Consider the following 26278-nt stretch of genomic DNA (forward strand, 5'->3'; position numbering starts at 1 on the left):
ATCGCATATAAAGTTTAATCGCACTGACGTGGAGCTTCGTTCTCTTTCTCTGCAGACCGCTGAGGTGTTCTTTGACTGCATCTACAGCTGCTACTGACAAACCAGTTAGCTATGGATTGGAAACACGTCGACCGGAGTCACTCGGGTGGACGAGGGTCAGCTCTTGGTAAGTTCCAGTTGGTTTGTTTCGGGTTTACGCTGCTGTTGAGAGACAAAATTTTCATAGGCCCCCAGTGAAACAATGAGCAGAACATAAATGCACTCATGTTCCACGAAGACCTGATCGTCCGGTGTCCTGACAAACATTGCTACCTATCAGATTATACCAACACTGTATTTATACTGTAAGGCTAGGTTTAGGGTTGGGGTAGGTGTACATGTTAATAAAGCCTCACTCCTTATTCATATGCTGGAAGCAAAATCTTGTAGCACTTTTCGCTATCGAATTATGATACCAACACCGGCAGATGGGTGGTAGGGGGCATTGCTCTTTGACTATAATTGCTTCCTTCCTATATTGTAATATTCTCTGACCTTCTCTGATTCTCTGCATTAAATAATGTTTTTTTTTCAAAGACGTTTTGATGACTTTTGTTAGTTTTTATACTTTTTGATACACAAATTCGCCCTGCAATAATTGCCTAAAAGTTTTGAGAATTACATTTTCTAAATTCAAATCCATCTATCTATCTATCTATCTATCTAGTCCCATATGCAGAAAATGTTTTCCCTCTGTTATCAATATTTTTATACGCTCAATATCTATAGATAATTTGCTAATATTTTTTTACAAAGTGACAATTTTTTGATATATTCAAGCACCACTAATGCTTAGCAACAATTTAGTTATCTTAACCATAAATGCTGTTATGTTTTAACTTTAAGGCAGTATACACTCTTAAAAAAATAAAGGTGCTTCGAAAGGTTCACAGCAATGTCATAGAAGAACCATTTTTGGTTCCACAAAGAACCATTCAGTCAAAGGTTCTTTAAAGAACCATCTCTTTCTTATATTTTTATAATCTGAAGAACCTTCTTTCACCACAAAGAACCTTTTGTGAAATAGAAAGGTTCATCAGATGTTAAAAGTTCTTTATGGATCCATTTAGACAAAAAGGTTCTTCTATGGCACCGTGAAGCACCTTTATTTTTAAGAGGGAAAATAAACGTTGATGCATAACACAAAGATGTTTTTACTTGCCCTTCTTTGAGGAAATGCGCATATAACATCCGCATACTTAAATTGAAGTGTGAGAGCGAGTGGGAGAGAGACAGAATTCGATAGACAATGAAGGAGGGACTGAAGAAAAATGTCTTCTCTCCTGGTTCACCGCGAGGTCAGCGGCGGCAGGAAGATGAATGTGCACACGCCGTAAACCACCAGCAGAGCTCGCTTTTGGCCAAGTTCAGTGTCACCCGCATTGGCGTCCCTTCTCGCTATATGGATAGAAATGACAGAAAGGAAAAGAATAATAACTCCTGCATACACCTTTAATTGCAGGGACTCTCGGTAGAATATAAATGGTTTACAATTCTGGGTGCAGTATGGATATCAGCAGAACGAAATTGATGGCTACAGCAGGCCAAGCTGTCTGGAGATATGAAGGTTGTTTGATAACATAATAATAGTTTTGGCCTAATATTAGTGGTCATTATAAATGGAAGATACAAAAGATGTATGTGGAAAACAATAGCATAGAAAAGAATGAAAGAGAGAGAAAAGGGGAGAAAGAAAGTTGATGAGCTTGAAGGCTTGTTTGTGTCCATCTGTTTATTTGTGCTTGTTTGTCTGAGAGATAGAGAGAGAGAGAGTGAGATTGTAAAGGTAGGGGGAGGGCTGGGGTTAAAAGTTTACAGCAGAACAAGTAGCTGTCATCTGTTCTTGTAGAGCGCAGTGCCACTTTCATAATGGCACAAAAGATGGAATAGCTGTGAATCCCGTGAGTTCTGGTGTAACCTCGCGATGAACTCTGCAAGCTGGGTGACCCTGGGTTAGCATCCCCAAGAGATTCCCTCCTACGCCTGTGCCAGAGATTGAGTATTCAGGTTTTATTAAGGGGTTTGATTGGTGAATTCCCTTTGAATAAATCCCATTTGATGACCATATATTCGACGGGACATTTGCATTTAGGATTGATAATATTTCCGCAATGAACATTTCTTTGTTTGCTGAAGAGTAGTCCCCCCCCCCCCCCGCCCCACGTTGTAGCATCTTAAAAACCAAACATTCGTTAATTTTAACAGAAGAAAAGAAAAGAAAACAGAAAAGAAAAAAATAATAAAGGGGAAATATGCTGTCTAGGATTATTTTCTGGTAAATCAGGACTAAATGAGGCCGGTATTGATACGCTTTGTTATAAAATAATTTGGAATTTATTTAAAAATAATTTTATGTAATACTCCTCACTTTGGGACAAATCTCGTTTTAGACATGCGAAGAAGCATCGACGCCAAGTATATATATTATTCATGTATTGTTGAATCTCTCTCTCTCTCTCTCTCTCTCTCTCTCTCTCTCTCTCTCTCTCTCTCTGTCTCTCTTTATTTTTGCGAATAGCTACAAAATAATTTAACTGTTTATTTGTGTTTAACATACGTTTAGATTTTTTTAAAGAATGCATAAGCCTACATTTTGTGAAAATATCTGACCTTTCCGAAAAAAAATCTCAAGTATAATTTTGCCATACAGAAAAGTTAAACAACAACCGGCATTATAAATAAATCGAAATTACACACGTTTGTGTCCATAAAATTTGTTTAACAAACTCCTTTCGAATAATTTTGTGCAACGCTGTATATTCGTTTAGACAGTTGATTCACGGATTATAGAAGACGCGGGGACTTGAAATGGCCGTGCTCTTTTTTATAGGAGACCGGAGCTATAGCTGCTACACCGGGAATCACAACTCTGTATTAAGAGTTTGAGTCAAAAATCCAATTACAGAAATGCTCGCGATTTGAAATTATTTTTATTTTATATGTTTGTTTCAGCCAAATGCAGTTCAAATTCACATTAAAATGGAAAATGTAGGCCTATTGTAAATCATATCCTCAAATGAAAGTGCAATATCATTGTATTTTTTAAAAGCAGTTGAGTCAGTTCAAAACGATAATGAAACGTAAGAACAAGAGTAGGCCTATTTATAACAATTATATATATATGTATATCATATATACATAATTATATAATCCAATATATATATATAATCCAAAAAACAAACGTCGGTTCATGTTGCCTCGTATGATGCTGGCGAAATGTATGTTACCTTTTACATTTTTCTTGTTGCAATTAACTGTTTACTAATTATGTTTTAATGTTTAAGCCTCTGTTTAGCCAATTTATCAGCAGTTATTCTTCCTAATTTATTTTCGCTCCTAAAAATGACTTTCAATGTAAGATAGCGTTGGTAATATTCACTGGAATAAAAATGTGACAACTAGCCCCGGTCTCCTATATTTATGTTTAATCCATATTATTACATGAAGAACAATTTTAGATGTGAGTTTTAAATATCCAAAATCAGACTTTTCTTTCATCCGATCTTGTGATTAATTGTTAGTTTTACTTGTTTTAAATATGTAAACACTGCAGTGTGTTTAATTTTAGGCCTCCAGTTTTGTACACAAAGGAGAGAGAAGTATATAATGAATAACAGACGACATGACATTATTTTATATGGGCCTCAGAAACCTAAAGCCTTGGCTGAGAGCTTTGTGTTAAAACCCTACGGTTAAAATACTTTTCGTTAGCAATTTTAATTTATCATGAAGTGAAATCCAGTAATTAACCACATTCTAATAACAGCTGCTATATTAGTAGTGGATATATATGCCGAAACATACACACATATACATGTATATAGCTACACACACACATATACGACCTCCAGAAGGACCCTGTTCCCTGAGGGGATAAACGAAGTCCAAGGCCGGGGTAAAAGCAAGGTCACTGCGTCTAACAAATATGAAAATGTCACCTTTTCAGAGGGCATGCCTTGTTGTTTAACAAAGACTGTCAATGAATAAGATTAATAAGAAGCGAAATGGACATTGAGTCACTGAGAGGTCAAACCGAAGTTATCTCGGTGTAGCTATTAAAGAAATATAATCAGAGCGGGTCTGAATCTTTCGAACTGCATGTGACTCACATAGTTAATGCAAACTAGAAGCTAGCGTGGATACTTAAACAGGAGTTTTCAGTTCAGGGGGTCTGTTGATTCACTATATGGAAATGTTAAGGTTAAAGAAACATTACATGGGAACTACCTGTCGCGCGAAGGATGTGTCATTATTTTGGTTTATCTGGGCAGGGAACCTGGCATATAAGCTTCAGGGTCAGGGACAATATTTTGCTCAAGAACTCTCACAAGGTAGGCCTTCTGAGTTATATTTTAGTGTTATAAATACTGCTAAACTAGTCCCATATGAATTTGGCAAAGTTATGGAATTGAGTCTGTTTTGTGCATTTCACAGAAAATTTGAAATAGTAGAAAAAAATGTATTCATTGAGATATTTCAACATCATAAACGTGTCATTGCAGTCTTTGTTATGACGATTCTGAATTATCTTCATTGCCATGTAAGCACTATCAATACTAAAATAATTGCATAAAGATTGCTATGTATTGCAGTAAGCTAAAAAGACAACCAATCAACTATTATAGTCTGCCTGCAAACTTCAGTTCGTCCTAAATACAAATTCTGAGTTTATTTTGGTCTACTTTTATTCGGTCAGAGAGGACGAAATACAATGGATCTAACCCACTGTGCAGAACATGAAAGGTGACACGGTGTCCAGTTAAATTTAACTGGAAAGTTAAAAACATTTAAAAGGACAGCATATTTCATTATGGAGCTTCTGTGAGACAATAAGGAATGCCTCGTTTCTTTATTAATACTTTTAGGGGTTTTGCTGAAAACGTGAGATTTTTCTTACTAATTCAGTAATTATAATAGCTAATGAAAAAGATACTAATCAAAAGATGCAAATGTGTGCAACTCAAAGGCTCATGTGGCATCCTTTCGTTGTTCTTGACATGCTTGGGTCACTTTGATGTTGAGCAAATCTAACTGATGGTCTTTTCTAATATTTATTTGACGAAGTCAGTGGTAGAACCTTAAAACTAAGTCTGTTTATTGTGTTAGTTACAACTGTTACAAAACACGTGTGAAATTATTGGTTGATGCGGTTGCTGACATGAAAATAGTCTTTGTGCTATTCATTAACAGGTGCATTCTAAGACACTGAGTATACTGATACCGTTGCTTTTGTTAAGGTGCTCGTGGGCCTTCTTGAAGTTTCTTTCGAGGAACCCGCAATTTGAAAGTCCCTGGAGGGTACAAAACTGCAAACGAGATTTTTGTTTGTACATTTATCATCAGAAAAGGCATTAACACTAGAAGGGGATGTTTTTGTGATAAATCACGTTTTTTATTACACTTGTTGATCACTGTATTATCTGTGTATAATGCATATTAACATTACTACATCTTGTACATTCAATCAGCTGTTTTGTTTTCTATGCCATGTATATGGTAGCTATATCGAATTAATTTCTGATATATTTTGATTCGATAACAAAAACAGACGCATTGACCGCTCGAACACATTTTTGCTGTGCTGATGCCTGGCCTGCTATTGGTGCTTGTTTACACGATGCCCACAGGAGGCGCTGATTGGTCGCATTTCTCACGTGACCGACCAACTTTGTACATTTGACAGAGGAGTAGGTGGGTTTTGGAGAGATCAGAAAAACGACAGCACGATAAAAATTAGAATTGTTGCACTTTTCAAATTAATGATCATGAGTTCGTACTTGATCAATTCAAATTACATCGAACCTTCTTTCCCACCCTGCGAGGAATATCAGCAGAATGGATACATGCCCGTGTCCTCTGATTATTATGAGCGGCCGAAAGACGCGGGCTTCCCCCATCACGAGGAGGCATCATACCCTCGATCAAACTACCAAGAGCCGAGCTATGATTACGGTACTGTGTCCACCAACGGCCTCAACGATTTCACCGACCGTCATCACGCGCAACCTCAATCCGTTCTGCAGAATCATGGACCCCGCCTCACCACAGAGAGCTGTGCTGGTTCAGCTGCGAACAAGGATTGCAGCCTCGTGTCAGAGGCTCTCCCAGGCGCACAGAAGGGTAAAGAGCCGGTGGTGTATCCCTGGATGAAAAAAGTCCATGTTAATACCGGTAAGTAATGTGCACGGGCAATAAAAGCTCTAGGAGTCCTGTGGAGGGCGTTCGTCGTAAGGCATGTAGGGAACATACCCTGTTGGAATGGCTCATTTAGAGGATTTACTGCCATCGAGATGAAGTCCCGGTGATTAGGAGTCCTCGCAAATGTTATTTCCCTCGATGTTCCAAACGGCCCATTTGCGTTTGTTTCTTTTACTCAAAAGAAAGTTTATCGTTGACCAAGTCTGCACCAAACAGGCCTTTTAATTTAGTTATTTTTCATGTTGGAGTGCTACCAAATTAGTAACACCAAGACTACGTATGAATGGAATCTTGTCGTCGGAGAACGACGCATGTCCATTGTTTCATACTCCGCTCATTTAGTAGACTACTCTTCAATGTGTTTAGTAAGTGTGCAGATTCTCCGACATCTCACCAATACCTGAGAATGTCAATAACACCTGCTTGGTTATGTGTTTGTGTGTTTAGTGACCGCCAGCTACTCTGGAGGAGTGCCCAAGAGGTCTCGCACCGCCTACACGCGCCAGCAGGCTCTTGAGCTTGAGAAAGAGTTCCACTTTAACCGATATCTGACTCGACGTCGACGAGTGGAGATAGCGCACACTATGTGTCTTTCTGAGCGTCAGGTGAAAATCTGGTTTCAGAACCGCCGCATGAAATGGAAGAAAGACCACAAGCTACCAAATACAAAGATCCGCTCCTCGAGCTCTGCGCCCTCCAACCATCACGTGAAAACGGACGCCACTCAGCAGCAAACACTGCTTCCAACGCCTTGTCCCTCGAACCTATAGTGCTAGAAGCAAACCGGCACAAACGGAACTGAACAAGAAAGAAGAACACATAGCAGTATTAGGATCGGAACTTCACAGGGTTACTTTTTATTCAGTGTCCGATGAGGCAACTTAACCTCGCCCTCTCAACCGCTTCCTCCACTCTAATTTGAGCTGGAAATCACATCCTTCCTGTAAAAATCTTTTTTCACTCTCTCTCGTTCTCTCTCTTAAAGGAACAATAGTAGAATGTACTTTAACTTGGACATTGGATCGTTACGTTTTCTGTCTTTAACCGAGACATACCGAGTCTTGTTTGTGAAGATCTGCGCTAGTTACGCGTGTACAAACTGACATTTTAACTTGAAGGCACAAGTATAGGAACAAACTTCCTGGAGTAGTTATCTTATTTGTCTTAGTCCCATATTTTAGAGTATTGTTAAGTGTATTTACGTCATCAAAGCTGTGAATATTCGTGTATTTGGTTATTTGTATATTGGTGAATGATGTCAAGTTGTTTTAGTAAGCCTGTATGCAAGTAATTGTAGGCTGCCCGTGGAAATAATAAAAAATGACTTTATTGTGCATTATCCATTTAGTTTAATCTATAGACAGGACTAATGTAGGCGGTGTAATTTAGCTGTGTACTGAATCATGTTACTGTTTTATTCCAAAGTTTATTGATAACGAATAACAAAGCCTTAAAAATTCGCCATAGACTATAGACAGATCAATGCTGTTTAGGCCAACGGTTTAGGTTTGCTTATTATTAGATTTTCAAGATATTGGAGCATAGCCTCTGAAAAAGGTGCACATTACAAACCAAATTATTTTGCCATCATTTTTGTGACGTTTGGTTTTTATTTATTACATTTGACTATCATTTAGGCTCTGTTGATAAAATAATTTAAACGCGCCTAGCGATTACATAGCTATTAATATTCTTTATGCCGATCTTTTATTACGATACATTTTGTTTTGAGCTTACATTCTTGCTGGCTGAAATATGTGGCTTAATGCAGTGTTTATTTCTAAATATTCAAACTTTTGTAGGCTATTGTGTCTAAATCAAATACATTAATATTTAACACTTTGACTCATTCGTGAAATAATAATAATTTCAGTGCACACAGACCTCGTTTGCTCCGCCTAGTATCTTTGTTTGTTTGTTTCCTTAGGACAAATTGACGTCCATTTTAAATTTAATCTAAACTGAAGCTATTTCTCTTGTGCAGTTCCCTTCAAAAATCAAATCGGGTATTTTTAATAACAAATATCATTAACTCTTACTCCATAGACGTCTGTTGGAATCAATTAGAGACGGACAGTAGGCTACTTACTAGTGTAAACTACTGTTGGGGTCAAGCAGAGGACACAAACGAGCTGTCCAATCATCAAACTCAAGCACTGTGTACGACCCCTTAACCTCTGACCTCGCCATATTCAGCACCCTCTAGAACCCTGGTCTATTTATTCCTCGAACGCATGGGGTAGTAGTGGACCTTGAATATGGCATATATTTGAAAAATTAGGTGTAGCTAGAACAAAACCGTAGTCTGTGTTTGTTTATTTAAAATATTAAATGTTCAAATCTCTAAATTATTTGCACTACAATAACTCGCTTTCTAAATAATTTATTATATAAAACACAAGCTGTGAAATTGACTGTTTAAGCAGATAAGAAGATATCAATGGTCAATAATTTAAGGATGACCTTTAAGGATCTAAAGTTTGTTTGCCTGCGTTTAACCTAACTTTCACCAAGTATAGTAGTTATTGCACATGGACAACAACAGCTTTGGATCTTAGTATAAAGATTGTCTGGTCTGTTTACTGCTATCTGGAATTTGAAATCAGCATTCCTGACCGTGTTTTAAATATTCAGATTTCGAGAGAAAACCCTTAAACTGCAACGCTAAGATCCGTCATCACTGTTTCAGATCTTGACAGACAGGAAATTTAAACTTCCATCATGACACCAGCACCTCACCTCTCAATCTACCATGCTTAAATTTTAATTGACTGGCTCACATGACCTTCTTAAATAATAGATACCTCTCGGTTAGAAATAGACACAGGAGGTTCGGTCGGATTTTTCATTTTGCAGTTGACCGTCTACTTAACGAGACCTCTCAGAACCGACCAGCTGCTCCTCTTCCGGTCAGTCTTCAAAAAGTGGGTTTGGAGTAAGTAATCTAAGCTTTTTTGAAATCTAAATTTTTGGATGTTATATATGAAAAACAATGCAGCACATTTTTAAAGCGCAGGTTATATGTTGTTTGTACTGATGTGAACTAAACCCTTTTCTCAAACCAACAATTAAATGGTACATTTTCTCTAAATAACTGAGATTTTATAAAATGATCAAATTATGTTGGATTATACACAAACGTTAACAACAACAACAATATAAAACTACTCCTATTACTAATTCTACTAATAATGTGCTAGCCACAAAATCCATTAATGTGTGTCAATCACTTGTTTCTGTCATTATCTAAACACAGGCTGCAAAGAAAGATAAGACCTTTAACTCCTAGTTTTATCTCATTCACGTTCAGCAAGCTCAGAACTAGGCAGTCAAATATCATTGCCGTTCCACTGGCATCATTGTCAAATGCGTTGAGCTGGATATGATTATTAGCTTTGATGATGACCACGGTAAATCCAAAGGGGGAAAAAGATCTCTGTCTGCGTGTTTTAGTAATCTTAGCTTGCTTCGAGGGCTCCAAATGTCAGCATTGAGAACAGATTTGTTCTGTCCTCTGGCGAGACTCCACGAACCACTTAGAGTGAAAATACAGCCCTGTCTGTTGGCTTCTTTGAAAAGCAGCAGCCCACTTTGTTAAGAAATGAAAACTAAATGGCTGAAAAACGTTTATGCTGATCTGATTTAATGATAATTAATTAAATGTTAAACAAAAAATAAGTGATGTTATCAAAATTATATTAAAAGACAGGGATCATTTCAACTCCTTATGTCCTACTGGTCCCGAATACTGTGTAAAAGTGTTCTTAATTAACTTTGTGCTTGGGTCAGTGAGAAGTGTAGGAGGAATGCTGAAATGTATGAGAAGCAAACAGACAGAACCCCAGGGACTTCGGCAGGTTCGCGTTGCGTCTCTCAACACCCCTGGGCTGTTTAGTTAAAGCAGGCAGGTGAATAGGCTACTCCTAAAAAGGTCTATGCAACACAAACAAGTCTGACTACAGCGGTTTTTGAAACGTGTTTATTCTTTTAAAATACCTGACTTTGACGAGTCACACTTGATAAAGCACACACACAGCACATCACAGTAACTAAGAATAAAGAATGTTGAATGCATCGCCTGCTCTGTTCACTCAAATAGCAAGTAGCGCTGGCATATGTACAAAGTTTTTTTTTGTTTTTTTTTATGAATATGGAAATAAAATTATAAAATAGTTCAGTTCAATCTGAAAAAATAAAAAAAATCAATTGTACTCCTTCAAGTTGTGGCAACTGAGAGAACAAAGAATTGGTGCAGGGGGAGAAGCCGTCCTGCCTTGCCGAGGTGATTAATTATCTACAGGGCTTCACCACGTCTGTTGGATGAGCTTTCAGCCTAAACACTCTGCTGCCGGAAAACAAGCACCAAATGGTGGTAAAGAGAAGGCCCCTTTCGGGACGGGTCTTCTTTCTTTTGTTTGTTGAGGTAGACTTGATAGATCACTGCTCTATAAAGATGTCAGAATTATAGCTTCAGCTCGTTTGACTCTTGTAACTAAAAAGTTATGATGTCAAAAATAGTACCTTGTAGTAACACACTGTTGCATATGCGCATTCATCATTTTCAGTATTGCAATGTTGACACGAGCAAATTCTAAGGTCAAAGAGCAGATGCTTGGTAGGTCCGCTGATAACATGAACTTCCATTCATTCTTGTTTGACTGATGCACCGCAATCACCGAGAGAGGGCCACCTTGCACACACGAGTTCTTTAAAGGTATTCGGTAACAGTGATATATTAGATTTTTATGCATGTAGTTGGTATAGAAAAGCATTGAGATGGTTAAGTTTTAAGAGATAATACTGGGGGGGGGGGGGGGTCAAGAAATCAAAATCAGATTTAAAAAAAATATTATTATTTTAATAAACCACAACGCCTGCTATTGATCTGTTGTGTGAATACGTTTGTTTCCTTTAACACTGGCACACACAAAAGACTATTAATGTTAAGAGGTCCATATACTTGTGGTGTACTTTTGTAGCATGTGTAGCTTAGGCTTTATGATGTTTACCGCCAAAACATCATATGTTCCGTCATACAACGCTCTACAGCCAATCACCTTGTAACGCTTCGACTAATCTGTGATGCGCTTTTTTTTCTGGTTAAAAAAAAGGCTCAAAAATAAGAAGGGAATTTAAAATTTCAAGGAAATTTCGGACACAGCACTTCCATCTTTTCCGTCTTTGTGATCCTCCTCAAAGGGGACCAACAACACTCTCTATTAATGATTCACAGTTCAAAAAAGGTTTCCTTTTTAATAGACACTTGGTCACGTGAGTGGGGCGCATAATATGGTTGCAATATTATGATGAAGGGGGTGGATGGCATGCGAACCCCGGTCTGCTGCTGTGCTGATAGCGCTAGCCTACTACACCAAAGTGGGGTTGGGTCATCGTGGACTTGCTGAAAAGCCGGAGAGATAGGGAGAGAAAAAAAATGTAAAGAACGAAAAACCCTGGTACGTTTTGCGGATGATGTTATACAGCTGTCATGAACGGATATGTTTTTCTACACAGAAAAAGAAAGCCCTGCGCACCACGAGGATGGATTTTATTTTGAGGTATTTCCGCTAATTGTTCATTACACTAGTGAGTTTTTCGGCTCTAAGAGAAGGTCAGTTAGTCTACCGTAGAATGGCGGATGAACACACGGGAGAGTCGAACTTAAGAACATTAAAATAAACTTGGAGCCTATTCGTCAGTCAACTTTTATTCATCCATTAACAGGCACAGAAAAAACCATTACACACGTGTAAATCTAATTGTTACAAAGGCTACATTTACTTAAATGTAAAAAACTATATATTTTACAAAACTTAAAGATACTTTATATAGCTAATTTATATATAGTTTTTTTTTCCGTGATATAAATCAGAATGCATCCACAAAACTGGAAGAACAAAAACTGTATGTTTACATTAAGACATAGTCTGTATTAAATAAAATATAATGTAAAATACATGTAAATAAAAATGTAAAATCAAATTAAAAAAATTAATTGTACAAGATAATACAGAGCAATTTATGGACTTCATGGTCTACATTTCATCTGGTTTTTAAGAACATTTCAAACTTTTCAAAAATTTGTCCAAAAACATTTTCTCTCAAGCCAGCATGAGTTTTCATTTTTTGGTAGAATTGAACTATTTATGTTTATTGTAACATTATTTTTTACAAATTTGTAAATGATTAATGGTGGTGTCTTGTATTGCACGTAGACTCAAATCGGTAACATTTGTGTGTGCTGAAACCCGCTAAATTGTAGAGGGTGTGTAAACTGGGTTTTCCAGATAGAATAAATCACAAGACAGCGAATAAAACTCAACAGAGCAGTGGCGGCCTGTTTGTTGCGGAGGCTCGCATGGGAAACGAGGATATAATATAAGGAGCTTCATCCAGAAGCAGGCTGCCGCGCGAGGTCACGACGCTCCAGTCTTGATTTATGGGCTGGGGGACTTGGGGCGGCCGCTGCTTGAGAGCTAATGACTGTTCGATCTAAACTCTCTAGAAAAGAAACAAAATGGAGGAGAGCTCGATAAATTTGCCCGAATGTTTTATTTTTTATGATATTCCTGATTATACATTCTTATTCTCACACATGCGCTAATATGTTTTTTTATGTAGGCCTAAATATGTTGATATATTTTTTATGTATATTAGATTTATTTGTGCCGTTATTTTTATGGATACCTTAATTACTATTGTATGTATTATATATTATTAGTGTAATTAATTACATAAGTAAAGCAAAGAATCGTAAGCAAAAAATAATATTGATATTTCTATAAAGCCTTTTTTGAGTATTAAAGATTTCTGTATTATGTTATTATTGCTTTGTACATTCGTTGAGCTTACATTTATACCAAGGTCGTTTTCAGTAGGCTAATAAATGTTTTTTTATTTTTTATTATTGATGTCAGTTCATTACTGTGATGGTGTTAGATACAAGTTGGAGTTCAAATATGAAACCATTCGTAATGAGGGGTTTTCAGTTAAAACAGTGTAACCCATTTGTAATAAAACCAATTGGAAAATGCAAAGTAGGCCTATGTGATGTGGTAACTTATTTTAAATGTAATCCACATGTAAAATAAAAAGACCTAAATGAGTGAAAGACATACAGAAGTGTGTTTATTTATTTTTATTTAGAGTTTACCACAAGTGCACTAATTGAATTGTTTAGTTAAGGGACACTTACATGAATTGCTGTCTACAGTACATTTCTCCTTAGCTTTTAAGAAATAATAATAATAATACTTTTATTTCTTACCGTAGATCTCCAAACAAATGAGTGTGTCCCATCACTAAGCCTACGAGAGACTGTGTTAAGGTGAGCTTTCTATTGCATTGCACAACTGCCCTGTCTTGCTATTTGTGTTATTTACTACCATTCTATTTATTCAAACGCTTACACATACATGCACGCATACTGAAAACCGAAGACCCATCATTTCTTCCTTTCCACGTTTCTGTGGTACAATCCGTTATTATGAATTAGGCGGCTTAATAAAGATTAATTTCAGATTAATACATATTGTATACTGTAAAACGCATCTGACATAAGAAGTTAAATTGCAGTCGCTCCAGCTCTATAGTATGTCGTTTGGAATGTATTACGAAAACTACCGATCTACTTTCCACCTAGCATTTCCCGCGCCATTATTGAAATTTCTTAGTCATCGTTTTAATGAAAGAAAAAAGGAAACAATTGCGTAAATGTCCAAAATGCTGAAATTGTCGAAAAAATCGCATACGCAAGGATTTTTCAAATCCCACTCATCGACCCACGCCGCCCGCTCTTTTCTCTTTAGCTTTGGTAATCTGTAATCCAGTGGGCAGCGCGAGAACAGGAATCTGCCTCTGTGTTTACTGCCGTGCTGTGTGAGGACATAAATCTTCTTGTTTGACCGAGAAAATACACAAGCTGATGCTGGTAATTCATTCGTATGCAGAAGTGTTTGATCCATAACCTCCCGTCCTCAGCTCGCTGCTCACTTTTTTCTTCCTGCTGCTTTAGTGGTCCTGGAGTTTTATAACCCTTTTCTGTGTAGCAAAAAAGCATCCTTAGCTTTTATTGCCGATTGTCATTGGCTAAGGTTTTATTGCCAATTATTTTTTAAATGGATGAGATTTATTGAAATGTTGCAGTATTATTCTTAGAATAGACATGTTGTGTTGTTTTTGTTGTTGCTGCTGAGATTAATAATCTCCTAAAATATATGTAATTAATAAAATGAATTCAGTAATTTCAAGACAGTTGTATCTGTATTTCAGTTTTGAATTGTTTAATCAAGCTTATATTTGTTTGTCACATAACTTCTAACAAATACTCTAGTTCTAAGCGCAATATCCAAGTTATAGATTTTTATAAAATTTTTTGTATATGACTGTGTTCACATGGGAGTCTAACTGCATTCTGTGCTTGAGAAGGCGCCTCATTTGCATAATTTTTCTTGTCTATGGTGACGTTCTGTTTCGAGGGAGTTCACTGGTGTGCATGAGTATGTGTTAACGTACTAGTTTGTGCACGTTAGTGATACACGAAAGACTCACTAGAGCGCAGCCCATGGTGGCATTTAGTATAGGTCCGAGAACACAGGCGATCATTTAGTATGTATTATGTAGGCCAATGCATGAAGGTGCTTAATCTTGACGACCAGGGAGCACGAGACAACTTTCGTTCAATCTGTTACACTGATCTGCGTTGAAAAAGAAAAAGACAGAAGGAAGGGATTTAAGTCCTTGAGCGCAACTGAGTCTTTGCTTTACTGCAGATACGTCCCATGACTCCTGCAAGTGCAGCTCTGGCTTTGTTGTCTTTCCGATTTAGCTTTACCCTGGACCGCTGTTTGATCGATTTCTGCCGCTGAATGAGAGAAGCTCGCGGCGTGCTGCGCGCTGCTCGTCAGAGAGAAAGGTAAGCGGGACCGAGTTCTCGCATGGCTGTTAAATGGCGAGTTTGTGATTTATGACCGCGCGACTGAAATCTCGGTTCAGGGAGAGTTCAGACTCGCATACACACACTCGCTCACTCACAGTCAAGCCAGATTCCTCCCGTGCAGCAGCTGGGTCTCCTGATTTGTGGCTTTCGCGTCTTTTCTTTAAGCTTTCCATGTGCATGATAGTGCCAGAGAACGAATTAGTGTAAGACAAGCATGGATCGGTGGTCTAGAAATTGAAGAGGCTTCTTGATTTAGTTTTACGCAATTATGTGGTCTCAGTATGCTATTTGGGCCTGATTTTATCTATATTCGTTGTAAATGTTGTTGTTGTTTTTTTAGATTATTTTCATGATCTTTAAATTATTTTATTGAGCCGATTATTAGAGTTAATCAGTATACTATTATTATTATCTTTGTTGTTGGTTGGTATTATTGACGATGTTATTCCTGAAATTGCTTTCCATAGGCTATAGCTATTTTATCGTGAGCTCCTAGTAAATCATTATTCTTTTGATTTTCTTTTTTGTGATCGTGTCTTCGTTTTTTAAGTAGGCCTATATAAATGCATGTCGACTTGATATGCTATATTTAACATTTATCTTTCAAATATAAAATAATACTTCAAAGTGGAACATTGTACTAGGCAAATTTAATACGTTTCATTGGTTATTTCCGCTCTGTTCCAGTCCCGGGCCGTGGCAATAACACTTTCCCAGCTCAGTAAACCCTCATGCATTTACCGATGCCAGTTAGTTACCATTATCCATTATTTTGGGTTGGCGAGTGAGAGCTCGTGGCGAGGTTTGAGACGCGCGTTTGCCCGGTTTTTCAGGTTTCCTGCTACTACAACTTTCGAACCCAAACAATACACGCACGGGCTTGTATTTATGTAGACTAAAATGGCACGAACACGTTAAACCTTAAGAACTAAAAGTCTGACAACTTGATTATTTACCTTTGTTTAGAAAAAAAAAATTATATTTAACATTAAAATTAAAAGTCTGAATCAGAAAAAGCTGTTCACAATTAAAATGAAGGTCGCGTAAATTCATGACAATGATTGTTGTTTGTTTCTAGCCCTAATAGTACTTTATTTCAGTTCAACACTATCTATTTACATTAACGCAATACTCTTTTTTCAGGGAAATATTGGTTTTATGTGTTTATTCGTGTATTTCTTTTTTTTTTTACGTCAGCATATAGCTTATTTTAACAAATAGCTTATTTTGATTGGATAGTGTGGATTCTGTTAAATACTTTAAGCGGCCAGCATGTTCTCAGTTATGTTGGCTATTGTTGCAGCTGGCCATAAGGTAAGTGGTGTCCGGCTCTCCCAGTCTCGCCAGTGTCAACTAAGCTTTGAAAAGTAAGATGGATAGGCCTTATTTCACTCGCTCACCGTATCTTCTCTCACCGTAGGTTCACCCGTAGAGCCCATTGGCGAAGAGGTGTCACGTGACTACGTCGAGCCAATGTTCTTCTACGAAGGTGTCAGGACCTTGTCAGAAAGTGAAATAAACATTGGGAAACGGCGAGATGCAAAAAGCGACCTATTGCGACGGCTCGGCAATTTACAGTGGCTTCCCCTATCAAAGCACAAATGGTTTAGGTTATGATGCCAATCAGGAGCAATATCTCCAGGCCCTTCATGTGGAAAGTGAGTACCATCGACCGGCATGCTCTCTGCAGTCCCCTGGTGGTTCTGCAGCTCTGCACAAACCCAGTGAAATTTCAGAGGGCTGCCAACGGAGTAACGGCACACAAGCCCCAGTACCAGATATCCCAGGCAACAACCAGCCCCCTACTGCTCCTTCTGGGCCATCTTCCCCCAGTGCCCTGAACCAAAATCCGAGCAATGACACCATCGCCAAGAACCCAGGAGACGCTTCTCCACCGCCAACCACAAGGAAACAAATTTTTCCGTGGATGAAGGAATCTCGTCAGAACACAAAGCAGAAATCTTGTAGTACCATATCAGGTGAATACATAAACCACATTATAGCACCTTAAATTAAATAACATAAATATAAAATGTTTATAAAATAAAATAATATATAAATGAATAAGGACCATAATTTTAGCTAGCCTATGGAGTATTATGATTTGCTAGTGTGAAGTCGCTTTGGTCAAAAGAATCTGCTAAGAACATAAATGTCCAAAAATGTCACATAAATACTTATCTATGGGCTACATGTAATTTATAATTTACATCGGCTTTCCATTGGCTCTTTGTCTTGTTTAGTTATGATACATTGGACCACATGTAAACCACACCTCTAGGATAGTGCTTTTGAGGTAATTGGACAGGTTTGATGTTTAAATTCTTAGCTTAGCAAAGCCTGTGCACTAAAGACACAACACATACCCCTGTCTTTAAAAAATGATATGTTTTTTTTTTTTTACAGTACTTGTTTTTACATTACTTGAACCCATCAAAATATTATATTGGCAATTGATCAAATATTATTTGGTATTTTAATAATTAATTTAATCATGGTAATTACTATGAAACTGATAACTCGAAGTACTGGAAAAAGCATAATAGTTGTGGAAAAACAGTACAGTTTGACTAGTGACTGCATCCTCCCTCTGCCCCACTTCCAGGAACAGACTATGCCACTTTTCTCTACCTAGTTTTGTTTAAAGGGGTCATATATAATGCGATTTTCAAGTGTAACATATTTGAAGTGTATGCTTTGACTTTGTAGCATGCATAGATAAGATCCATAAAGTTGCAAAGACTAAAGTTTAGAACCCAAAGAAATATCCTTTAAAAAAGTTACAAGTCGTCCACACCCTCCTAAAATGCCTCATTTTAACACGCCCTACATGTCTAAGACACTGTGTGGGAAGATTTGCATAACACTGCTCAAATGTTTTAGCAAAGAAAGAAGGCATCATTTTGATTCTTGCTGTAGTATTGTTGCTGCCGCCGCCATGTAGTGGAGACGCCATGTGTTTCCTTGTGAAAGCTAAACTACTTTGTTTGGCCTTCCTAAAGAGGACACAAATAGAAATCAGTGGTTAAGTTGTATTTACAACACTGTTCCAGAAGAGTTCAACCCAAATATTCACATTTTATGGAGGACTGTTTCTTGGGCGAGTGGCCTACAATGTCAACTATGCACAAAGGCTTTTTCTATAAAGTGGGGCAGTTCCAACTGTACAAGGACAGTCTGGCGCTTCTGTCTCACTGCCAGCAAGTTTGTTTTTATATTGAACAAATGTGTCACTGATGCACAAATGTAGACATTTAGTTTATACAGCGCAATATGCACCACAGTCTTTAAATAGACTAAGTCTTTATAATCAGCAATTATATCCCCACTGGATGCAACAAATGCCTCATTTATAATGTGTTTTTTTGGTTTTGTCTCAGCATCACAGTATGATAAGGGACTTAACAGTCTGTCACAGGCTTGAGCCATTCGGCCAATCACAACGCACTGGAAAGCTGGCCAATCACAGCACACCTGGTTTTTCAGAACATTAAGCTTTGCAAAAATCAACATGTTTCAGAAAGGCAGGGCATAGAGGAGCAACAATAATGTACAGTATTTGGAAAATAATGTGTTTTTTTAACTTTAAACCATATAAACATATTACATTACACCAAATACACAAAAAATAATGTTCTTTTTAGCAACGTCATATGACCCCTTTAAGCTATACTGAGAAGGAGTAAGCTGTAATGTTTTTGAAATAGTTATTATGTGCTTGGTTTACCAGTGATAGCCTGATATTATTTCCCTACAGTCCTTAAAATGTATATAATTGTATAGAAATGTATATTTAACGACACAATTAAATGATGTATGATGCTGTGACAGCAGAGGTTTAAGTGATTAAGTCTTTTAAAAAACAGCAAAATCAAAGGTAGATGAATATTGTACAGTGAGGTCTATTTACTGGGACATGCGCAATAACGCTTTTCATTGTATTGCTTGTCATCATACAGTAGAGAGCTGCGCTGGAGACAAGAGTCCCCCCGGTTCTGCCGCCTCCAAGCGTGCTCGTACTGCATACACTTCTGCTCAACTCGTAGAGCTGGAGAAAGAATTCCACTTCAATCGTTACCTCTGCCGCCCGCGACGAGTGGAAATGGCAAATCTGCTCAACTTGACGGAAAGGCAGATTAAAATATGGTTCCAGAATCGCAGGATGAAGTACAAAAAGGACCAGAAGGGGCTAGGAATGATGCCCTCTCCTGGAGCACAGTCTCCTCACAGTCCCGTTGCTCTGTCATCCGGTGGCGGAGGAGGGGGTGGGAGTGCATATTTAAGTTCAATGCATTCTCTGGTTAACAGCATGCCCTACGACTCACCCTCTCCAGCATCCTATAACAAACCCCAGCCTAATGCGTACAGCCTTCCTACGTCATACCCACCTCCTCTGAATAACTGCCCGCCTCCCCAGAAGAGGTATCCAGGGACTGGCACAGCCACGCCGGAATATGACACGCATCACCTTCAAGGCAACAACAATTACGGGACACAAGTGCAGGGTAGCCCGGTTTATGTCAGTGGTGGTGGAGGCTACTCGGATTCTTTGGTGGGGATGGGGCCCTCGGTATTTGGCCTGACACATCTACCGCATCCACCTCAAGGCAATATAGACTACAACGGCGCTATCACCATGGGAAACAGCCATCATCAAGGAACGTGCGAACCAAACCCATGCACATTCACAGAACTTACACCGCACTATTCTCAGGAAAGAATTCAGGAAGCGCCCAAACTGACGCATCTATAGTGCCGATACCATGTATTTCTCTCCCAGTCTGCACACATTTGAGCTCCGTCTGACTGAGTTTTCAGCCACCTACAGCTGCGTATGTTTGGTTCATATAGCCTAGTTTTCCTGACATAGCCTCAGGTGAAATTACCTTGTTGTTGGTTTCACTCAATACATAAAATGGAAATTAAAGTTCCTCAAAGCTCAAATGTCATGGCATCATGGGAATATGTAGGCCTATTTAAATTAAGGAAATCTGAAACAGGGTTTTTTAAAGTGTATTTTAAAGTCTTCAAAATTCCCCTCAGTCCAGGATTTATTTTCTGTTTTGCATTTTGCACTTAAGGAAGGATGCATATGAACACGATTTCTTATCTAACAGTCTTATACAGTGTGAGCTCATGATTTGTAGGTCTTTCAAATGTATTTATTTGTTTCCATGGACAGTAGATTGTGTTATTTAGCCCAAATCCTTCAGATACTGAGTAAAGGGAAACCGGATCCCGGGATTCTCCCAGTCATGTCAGTGCTGAAACAAGTGCTAACAGGCAAGACTGTTTATCAAAGGTCAATGTGTTCCAATAATAATCAATGTATGCGAATGTTAATCATGTGTTGCTTAGAGTCGAAAGAGACTGCGATCAGATACTCAAACTTTTATTTGCTCTAATTTTTTTTTTTTATGTCATACATTCCATGCTGCTCCACTTCTGAAGAAATAAAATACATTAATTGACTTCTGTATTTGCAAAAGAAATACTTCTGTGTTATACAAAAAAAAAAAAAACAACAACAGACAATTAGCAATGTAGGCTAATAAGCAGATAATTAGCTTTTTATAAAATTACTGAAATGGATTTGGAAACAGGAGAAACAACCTAATACTGAATCTATTGAGTATGAGTGGTGCATCGTCATTTCCTGCAGTCATGCAGTTTGTGAGAATTGCAAGAAATCCCATCCATTGTCATGACAGTCTTCTACAGGCCTCCAGCAGTGCCTGTGGGAGAAAAAAAAAGTATTTAAAACTCTGAAATGCTCAAGCCCAGCCCTTGTTTAGAACAACAACAGTTCAATGTATAAAATGCAGATGCAACATAAGCAACAGAGAGAAAGAGAGAAATAAACATCACACACACATACACAAAACATATTATTTGAATAATGGTCCAAATGGTCAATGGTCATTAGTAATAATACTTTACACGAAATGACTTTAAAATTAAATGACTAACAGCTTTGTTGTGTAGTACAATGGTTAAAAGCAAATTGCTTGAAAAGAAAAGAAAAGAAAAGAAAAAGCCTATATTTAGCCTATCAAATTACATCACTGTACATCTTAAAGTTAAAAATAAATGCAATACTTGTACCATGTAGTTCCCTATAAAAGTCTATAGAAGGCTATGGCCCTATGGCTTGAGGTTAGTTGGCCAACGGTTAGCAGGAGCTTGCGTGAGACAAAGTTAATCAATTTAGGACATGTTAACCCAGGAAGTGGTTATGGGTTTCATGGGGAAAAAAAGACCATGTTTTCACCGACCTGCACTGAGTGCCACCTCCAAAATTTTTGCCACTTTTCTTGATGACTCCAGAACCCAAACATGCTGTTTAACAATATGCCTTAATCACAATGACATTAACGTGTCCTTTCATTAAACAAATTATCCAATATGAAAGAAACTACCTATTCATCGATAGCAAATTACTGATCCTTGAAAGTTTATGTCTGAGGATGTAAATCTGAAAATGCCAAGTCACTTTAAGTCTGTTTATGATATAGACACAGGCAAATATTTCTAATGGAGCCTTTTTTCAGCCTCTTGTCCTACCAGGATTTGATCTGCTTAGATTAAGAAATGTGTTGTGGGGGCATGAGGCTGTCAAACCTTTTGGCAAATAAGATTGATCACGTGCATGCTTCTAGAACACTTTGTTTAGTATATAAGCACTGGATACAAACGACAAACTAGTTTCCCTTAGTCAAAACATAATCCACATTCTTCCGCATGGGTTAATCTAACAAGAATTGTGATATTGGGCTGCAAAATTTGCAAACCGGCAAAAAAAAAAAAAAAAAAAAAAACCGTAACAAAACTATATTTTGTTTAATCTCAGTCCAAAATATCTAAATTGAGCCAGTAGTTTTGTTTCAGAAAATTACATCACTTAGGCTAAGTTTACATTTTACATTCATTGATTTATCCAAAGCGATTTACCAACTGAAACATAATGGGGCATTTTGTCACAGAGCCAACAACATTCATAGTAGATTTCACAATGCCAGGTTGAATCTAGGAAACAAGCTAGAGTAGAGGTAAAGTGTTAGGCCTATGTGATATTAACAAACTAGAGCAGATGTAAAGTTTTATGTGATATTAAGGTATTTAGTAGCATACTTACTCTAATCCTCACTGTTCAAACATTGCGGGTATATGCTCGGTAACAAAGCTTCCACTTGAAAACATCTGGTATCAGGAAGCGTTTTAGCCTACTTCAAATATTTACTGAGAACGACGTAGATCCCCATCGAAGAGAGCGAGAGAGAGAGAGAGAGAGAGTATCCTTCATAGTTAATTATACAAACTTTTAACTTGCATTTTGTCTTGTACGTTATTTTGTAGATTATTTTGAAAAGGGCTTGATAGAATAATAACGTATTTTATTGTCTATTTCATTGAGATTTTCTACTATCGTTGATGACCTTATAAAATAAGGTACCCCTTAAAATAAGGTAAAATAAGTGCAGAGGAGCTGAACGTTTTTTAAATCAGTGTTTCTTAAGTTAAGAACATTAATTAATAGATTTTCGTGTGGGGGGAGGGGATATGTGATTTCATTGTGTTTATGTGCCATACTAATTGTACAGCTGTCTTTTCATACCAAATGAGGTAGATTTAAAAAATAAAAATCTGTCAGTAGCAGGAGTAACTTATTTGACAAATACTGGAGGAAGACTGATTCCCTCTCATTATTTATGAAACCAACATACAGAGAGAATGCACGTGCCTGTGCAGGAGTGGCAAAAGGGAGGTTCTAATTCTAATATAGCCTACATGTTTTGAGATTGAAGCTTCAGAGCCACTGCCTTTAGCGAACACAATGACACTGATGTATAACAGCAGCGACTTCTCTCTTAAGAGAGGAGTTGCTCGAGAAAGTTCCACGGATTTGTCTGTCAATCTGGATCCTTTCGAATAAACCCCAAAGTTCCATTGGGTAAAGGTAATCATGTGACATTCATTCAACTTGGCTGAATTTTTTTTGGTCCAATTTCAACTTAGTCTCCTTTTAAATGCAATATTGTCGATAGGCGATCCACACACGGGCATAATTAGTTATTACAAAATAATAATAATGTAATTATTTTCTCCACATAGCCTACTTTTTTAACAGAGAGCGAAAACTCGTAGACTTCAACGAAGCCATACTTTCCATGCCCGCGCTCTCGGGCGTATGACAACAGGTTTGCAATGAATTACGAGTTTGAACGTGAGACGGGTTTCATCAATAGTCGGCCATCTCTCGAGGAGTGCCTTACTGCTTTCCCTCCTGTTGACGACTCATTTCAGAAGTCATCAATCAAAAGCTCAGCGCCCACGAACCCTCACCCTCTTATCCTACCTCCTCTCGAGCCTACCATCCCAAGCTTGAGTCTCTGGACTCAGTCACGCCTTGCAGGGCCCCGGCATAATTTAGATGGGGGAAGCCCACTACACGCCAATTCTCTGACCCCGGATTACCCATGGATGCGCGAAAAGAAGACCAACAAGAGAAACTGTCCTCTTATACCAACCGGCTCCCTGACTCCTACTGCGGGAGTCATTTGCTTCTCTCCAAAAGGTGAGTTTCAGGAAAACCTAAGCGAAAAGAGATGGTGAGAATTAAGGTATAGACTAATTAAAGGTCTGAGATATAATATGAGCATAGCCGTACATCTACACATCTCTCCACGCTATGCCTCGTATTATAATCATTTTACGACTTCTGTAAAATGTTTGAATCTCTATCTTAATTCAAATCAGTAAGGTTTTTAAGATGTCTGACGCGTAATGGAGAATGATAGATTACTGTTGTGGCGCAAGGGGCCGCTAAGGCATTCAGAAGATGGTAGTCTGTAGGCTACCACGCACACACTGATGATGCAGTTCGCGGTCTACAGTATTTTTATTGTATTTTATATATATTACAATACTTTTTACAGTTAAGATTATGTTAATGTTGCGATAGACATGGTGTTGTCATGCTCGCATATGTTTGACTAAGCTACATAACAAGTGTTCGTGTGTTCCTTTCTGGACTAATTTTTCAGGCTCACCCGAGCTTCCCGAAGGCGGTTTGTCTAGTGGAGAAGGAGGTTCACGCCGCCTGAGAACAGCATACACAAGCACACAGCTTTTAGAGCTGGAGAAGGAGTTCCACTACAACAAATACCTTTGCCGACCACGCCGTGTGGAAATTGCCGCGCTTCTCGACCTTACAGAACGCCAGGTCAAAGTGTGGTTCCAGAACCGACGGATGAAGCATAAACGCCAAACCCAGATTAAAGACATCCACGGGAAGATAAATCTCGACGAGGATAATGGTGCACAGAGCGACGAGGACGCTTCGATTTGTGGCCTGAGTCATGGTAGATTAAGGGTAGATATAGATTCGAACTCTTTTCAGAACAACCTGTCAACAGTCTCTGGGCAGTCCTTTAATGATAACGACATGCAAACGTTTGAAATGTTTTCTAACAGCTTAATGAAAAGTAGTCTTAAATATGTTTCCAGTCAGTCACCTACTGACAAGGGGACAATAATATGCAATAGTATCCGTTGTGCCAGTCCGGACAATTGCGACATGAACATGTCTGTGCAGGACTTAACCTTTTTTTCGACCGACTCATGTGTGTCTGATGCAGCTTCGCCAGCACTGCATACGTCTCTGGAAAGCCCAAATTATGTTTCAACAGACTTTTATTTCTTTAAGGAATCTCTGACTGCAGCTGATTTACAAAATGCAAACTGCTGATTATCAAAGTGGATCAGTGAACAAATGGAAGGATAAATCAGGAGGTTTAAATGTTGTTTTTTTTTATTAGATTTGTATTTTTTTATTGCAAGATGGGTGTAATTGACGCGACTATATTAACACATCTAAGGTAAGCTATAAGCCATGTGCGCTGTATTTAGTAATACATAATGCATAGGCCTAACTCATTCATAACAGAAGTGTCAGTTTAGAATAGATTACAATTATTTTTGTATCGAGTATGTTCTATGCTGCTTATTTTTGTAAAAAAATAAACATACTTTTTAAATACTAATCTCAAGACAAATTGCTATTCTCAAATAAATAGCAATTGCAACAACTATTTCTAAGTACTTATAAATGTTAATACATTATACCAGTCATAACACTTCAAAAGTAATTAAATTAAAACAAAATAAATTATCATTTACTCGATTCACGTCTACAATACTCTTTGCAAGCAAAATGTTTTGTCGAAAAAAGTCATTCAAATGTGTGTGAAGTGTACAATGATTTGGTAATTTCACATTTTATGTTTCTCACTTGTGTGATTTCCATGTGAAACAATGTTATTAGATGTTATGAAAGAAAGTTAAACCTATGAATGTGCATAAATAATTACTTAGGAAAAAGCCTATTAGGATATGTTGTCCATTGCACGATGTAAATTAATATAACTATATCATTACTCCTACTAGGCCTATATTTGATATTATACATATTCATGTATACATTTTCAAACGTTTCATTTACAATGTTAAGTCACATTTTTAAATCACAAAACCGTGTTCAAATATGGCTTCCTCGCCAGAGCTGGGCTCTTTGTCTCAGACTCCGCGTGGGGAAATGCCGAGGATGTGTCTTTCCATAACGAACTCATAAATCAAAGTCTTTCAGGCAAGCTGACAGGACCAAGACAATCACTGCCTGTGAAAAGTCTGCCCATATAAGTGTTTTCACTCACTGTTTATCATTAAGAAGATTCTGGTTCCTGAAGCACAACCCACATGTAGGGTTAATAATAATTCATTTTTATTGGCGTTTTAACATCCGGCATTAGGATTACACAAAACACTCATAAACTACATAGGCTATTTCATTGCGCGTGGCATACGCTATTTGTCTTAGTCTCATTTGGGGGGTTTTCTTGTCCGTCTATCCTGACAGAAATGATTTATGAACGCTATATTAAAAAAATGTTCAAACATTGTTAATATTAATAAAAGAGTAGGCTAATATAATCGTGATGACAAAAGCATGTTTTTAATTCACATATTTCTCACCCACATTTCCTAAACATCTTCCCCAAATATTGTCTTATGTGAATGTGACAGAAAATATTTGCAAGATTTTAG

The 26278-nt window shown here is 37.8% G+C and overlaps 3 protein-coding genes across 9 annotated transcripts; all 3 read left to right on the plus strand.

Annotated features, from left to right (window-relative positions):
* The first annotated feature begins 49 nt into the window (after window positions 1-49).
* On the plus strand, window positions 50-20646 carry LOC113062275 (homeobox protein Hox-A3a-like). 7 transcript variants are annotated; one of them, XM_026232011.1, is made up of 4 exons: window positions 50-166; window positions 13510-13564; window positions 16596-17154; window positions 19135-20646. In XM_026232011.1, exons 3-4 carry the CDS (start codon window positions 16713-16715, stop codon window positions 19926-19928), a joined length of 1236 nt encoding a protein of 411 aa, XP_026087796.1. In that variant the 5' UTR covers window positions 50-166; window positions 13510-13564; window positions 16596-16712; the 3' UTR covers window positions 19929-20646. The 7 variants fall into 7 exon arrangements, with proteins under 7 accessions (XP_026087796.1, XP_026087798.1, XP_026087800.1 ...); XM_026232015.1 differs by lacking the exon at window positions 50-166 and adding an exon at window positions 8606-9172; XM_026232012.1 differs by lacking the exon at window positions 50-166 and adding an exon at window positions 11052-11795.
* On the plus strand, window positions 4422-7571 carry LOC113062281 (homeobox protein Hox-A4a). Its single transcript, XM_026232023.1, has 2 exons — window positions 4422-6210; window positions 6685-7571. Exons 1-2 carry the CDS (start codon window positions 5799-5801, stop codon window positions 7005-7007), a joined length of 735 nt encoding a protein of 244 aa, XP_026087808.1. The 5' UTR covers window positions 4422-5798; the 3' UTR covers window positions 7008-7571.
* Window positions 20647-23219: 2573 nt separating the features above from the next.
* On the plus strand, window positions 23220-25191 carry LOC113062276 (homeobox protein Hox-A2a-like). The gene is made up of 2 exons (XM_026232018.1): window positions 23220-23750; window positions 24220-25191. The coding sequence occupies exons 1-2, from the start codon at window positions 23381-23383 to the stop codon at window positions 24921-24923; spliced, it is 1074 nt and encodes a 357-aa protein (XP_026087803.1). The 5' UTR covers window positions 23220-23380; the 3' UTR covers window positions 24924-25191.
* The last annotated feature ends 1087 nt before the right edge of the window (window positions 25192-26278 follow it).

This window comes from Carassius auratus, chromosome 44 (genome assembly GCF_003368295.1).
Source record: "Carassius auratus strain Wakin chromosome 44, ASM336829v1, whole genome shotgun sequence".
In the NCBI taxonomy this organism is placed as follows: Eukaryota; Metazoa; Chordata; class Actinopteri; order Cypriniformes; family Cyprinidae; genus Carassius; species Carassius auratus.

Bases quoted from the DNA above. Each gene is read 5' to 3' on its own strand.
- LOC113062281 (XM_026232023.1), top strand. From the start codon at position 5,799: ATGATCATGAGTTCGTACTTGATCAATTCAAATTACATCGAACCTTCT. The intron at 6,211-6,684 runs GTAAGTAATGTG...TTGTGTGTTTAG, and splicing joins AAAAGTCCATGTTAATACCG to TGACCGCCAGCTACTCTGGA.
- LOC113062275 (XM_026232011.1), top strand. From the start codon at position 16,713: ATGCAAAAAGCGACCTATTGCGACGGCTCGGCAATTTACAGTGGCTTC. The intron at 17,155-19,134 runs GTGAATACATAA...GTCATCATACAG, and splicing joins ATCTTGTAGTACCATATCAG to TAGAGAGCTGCGCTGGAGAC.
- LOC113062276 (XM_026232018.1), top strand. From the start codon at position 23,381: ATGAATTACGAGTTTGAACGTGAGACGGGTTTCATCAATAGTCGGCCA. The intron at 23,751-24,219 runs GTGAGTTTCAGG...CTAATTTTTCAG, and splicing joins CATTTGCTTCTCTCCAAAAG to GCTCACCCGAGCTTCCCGAA.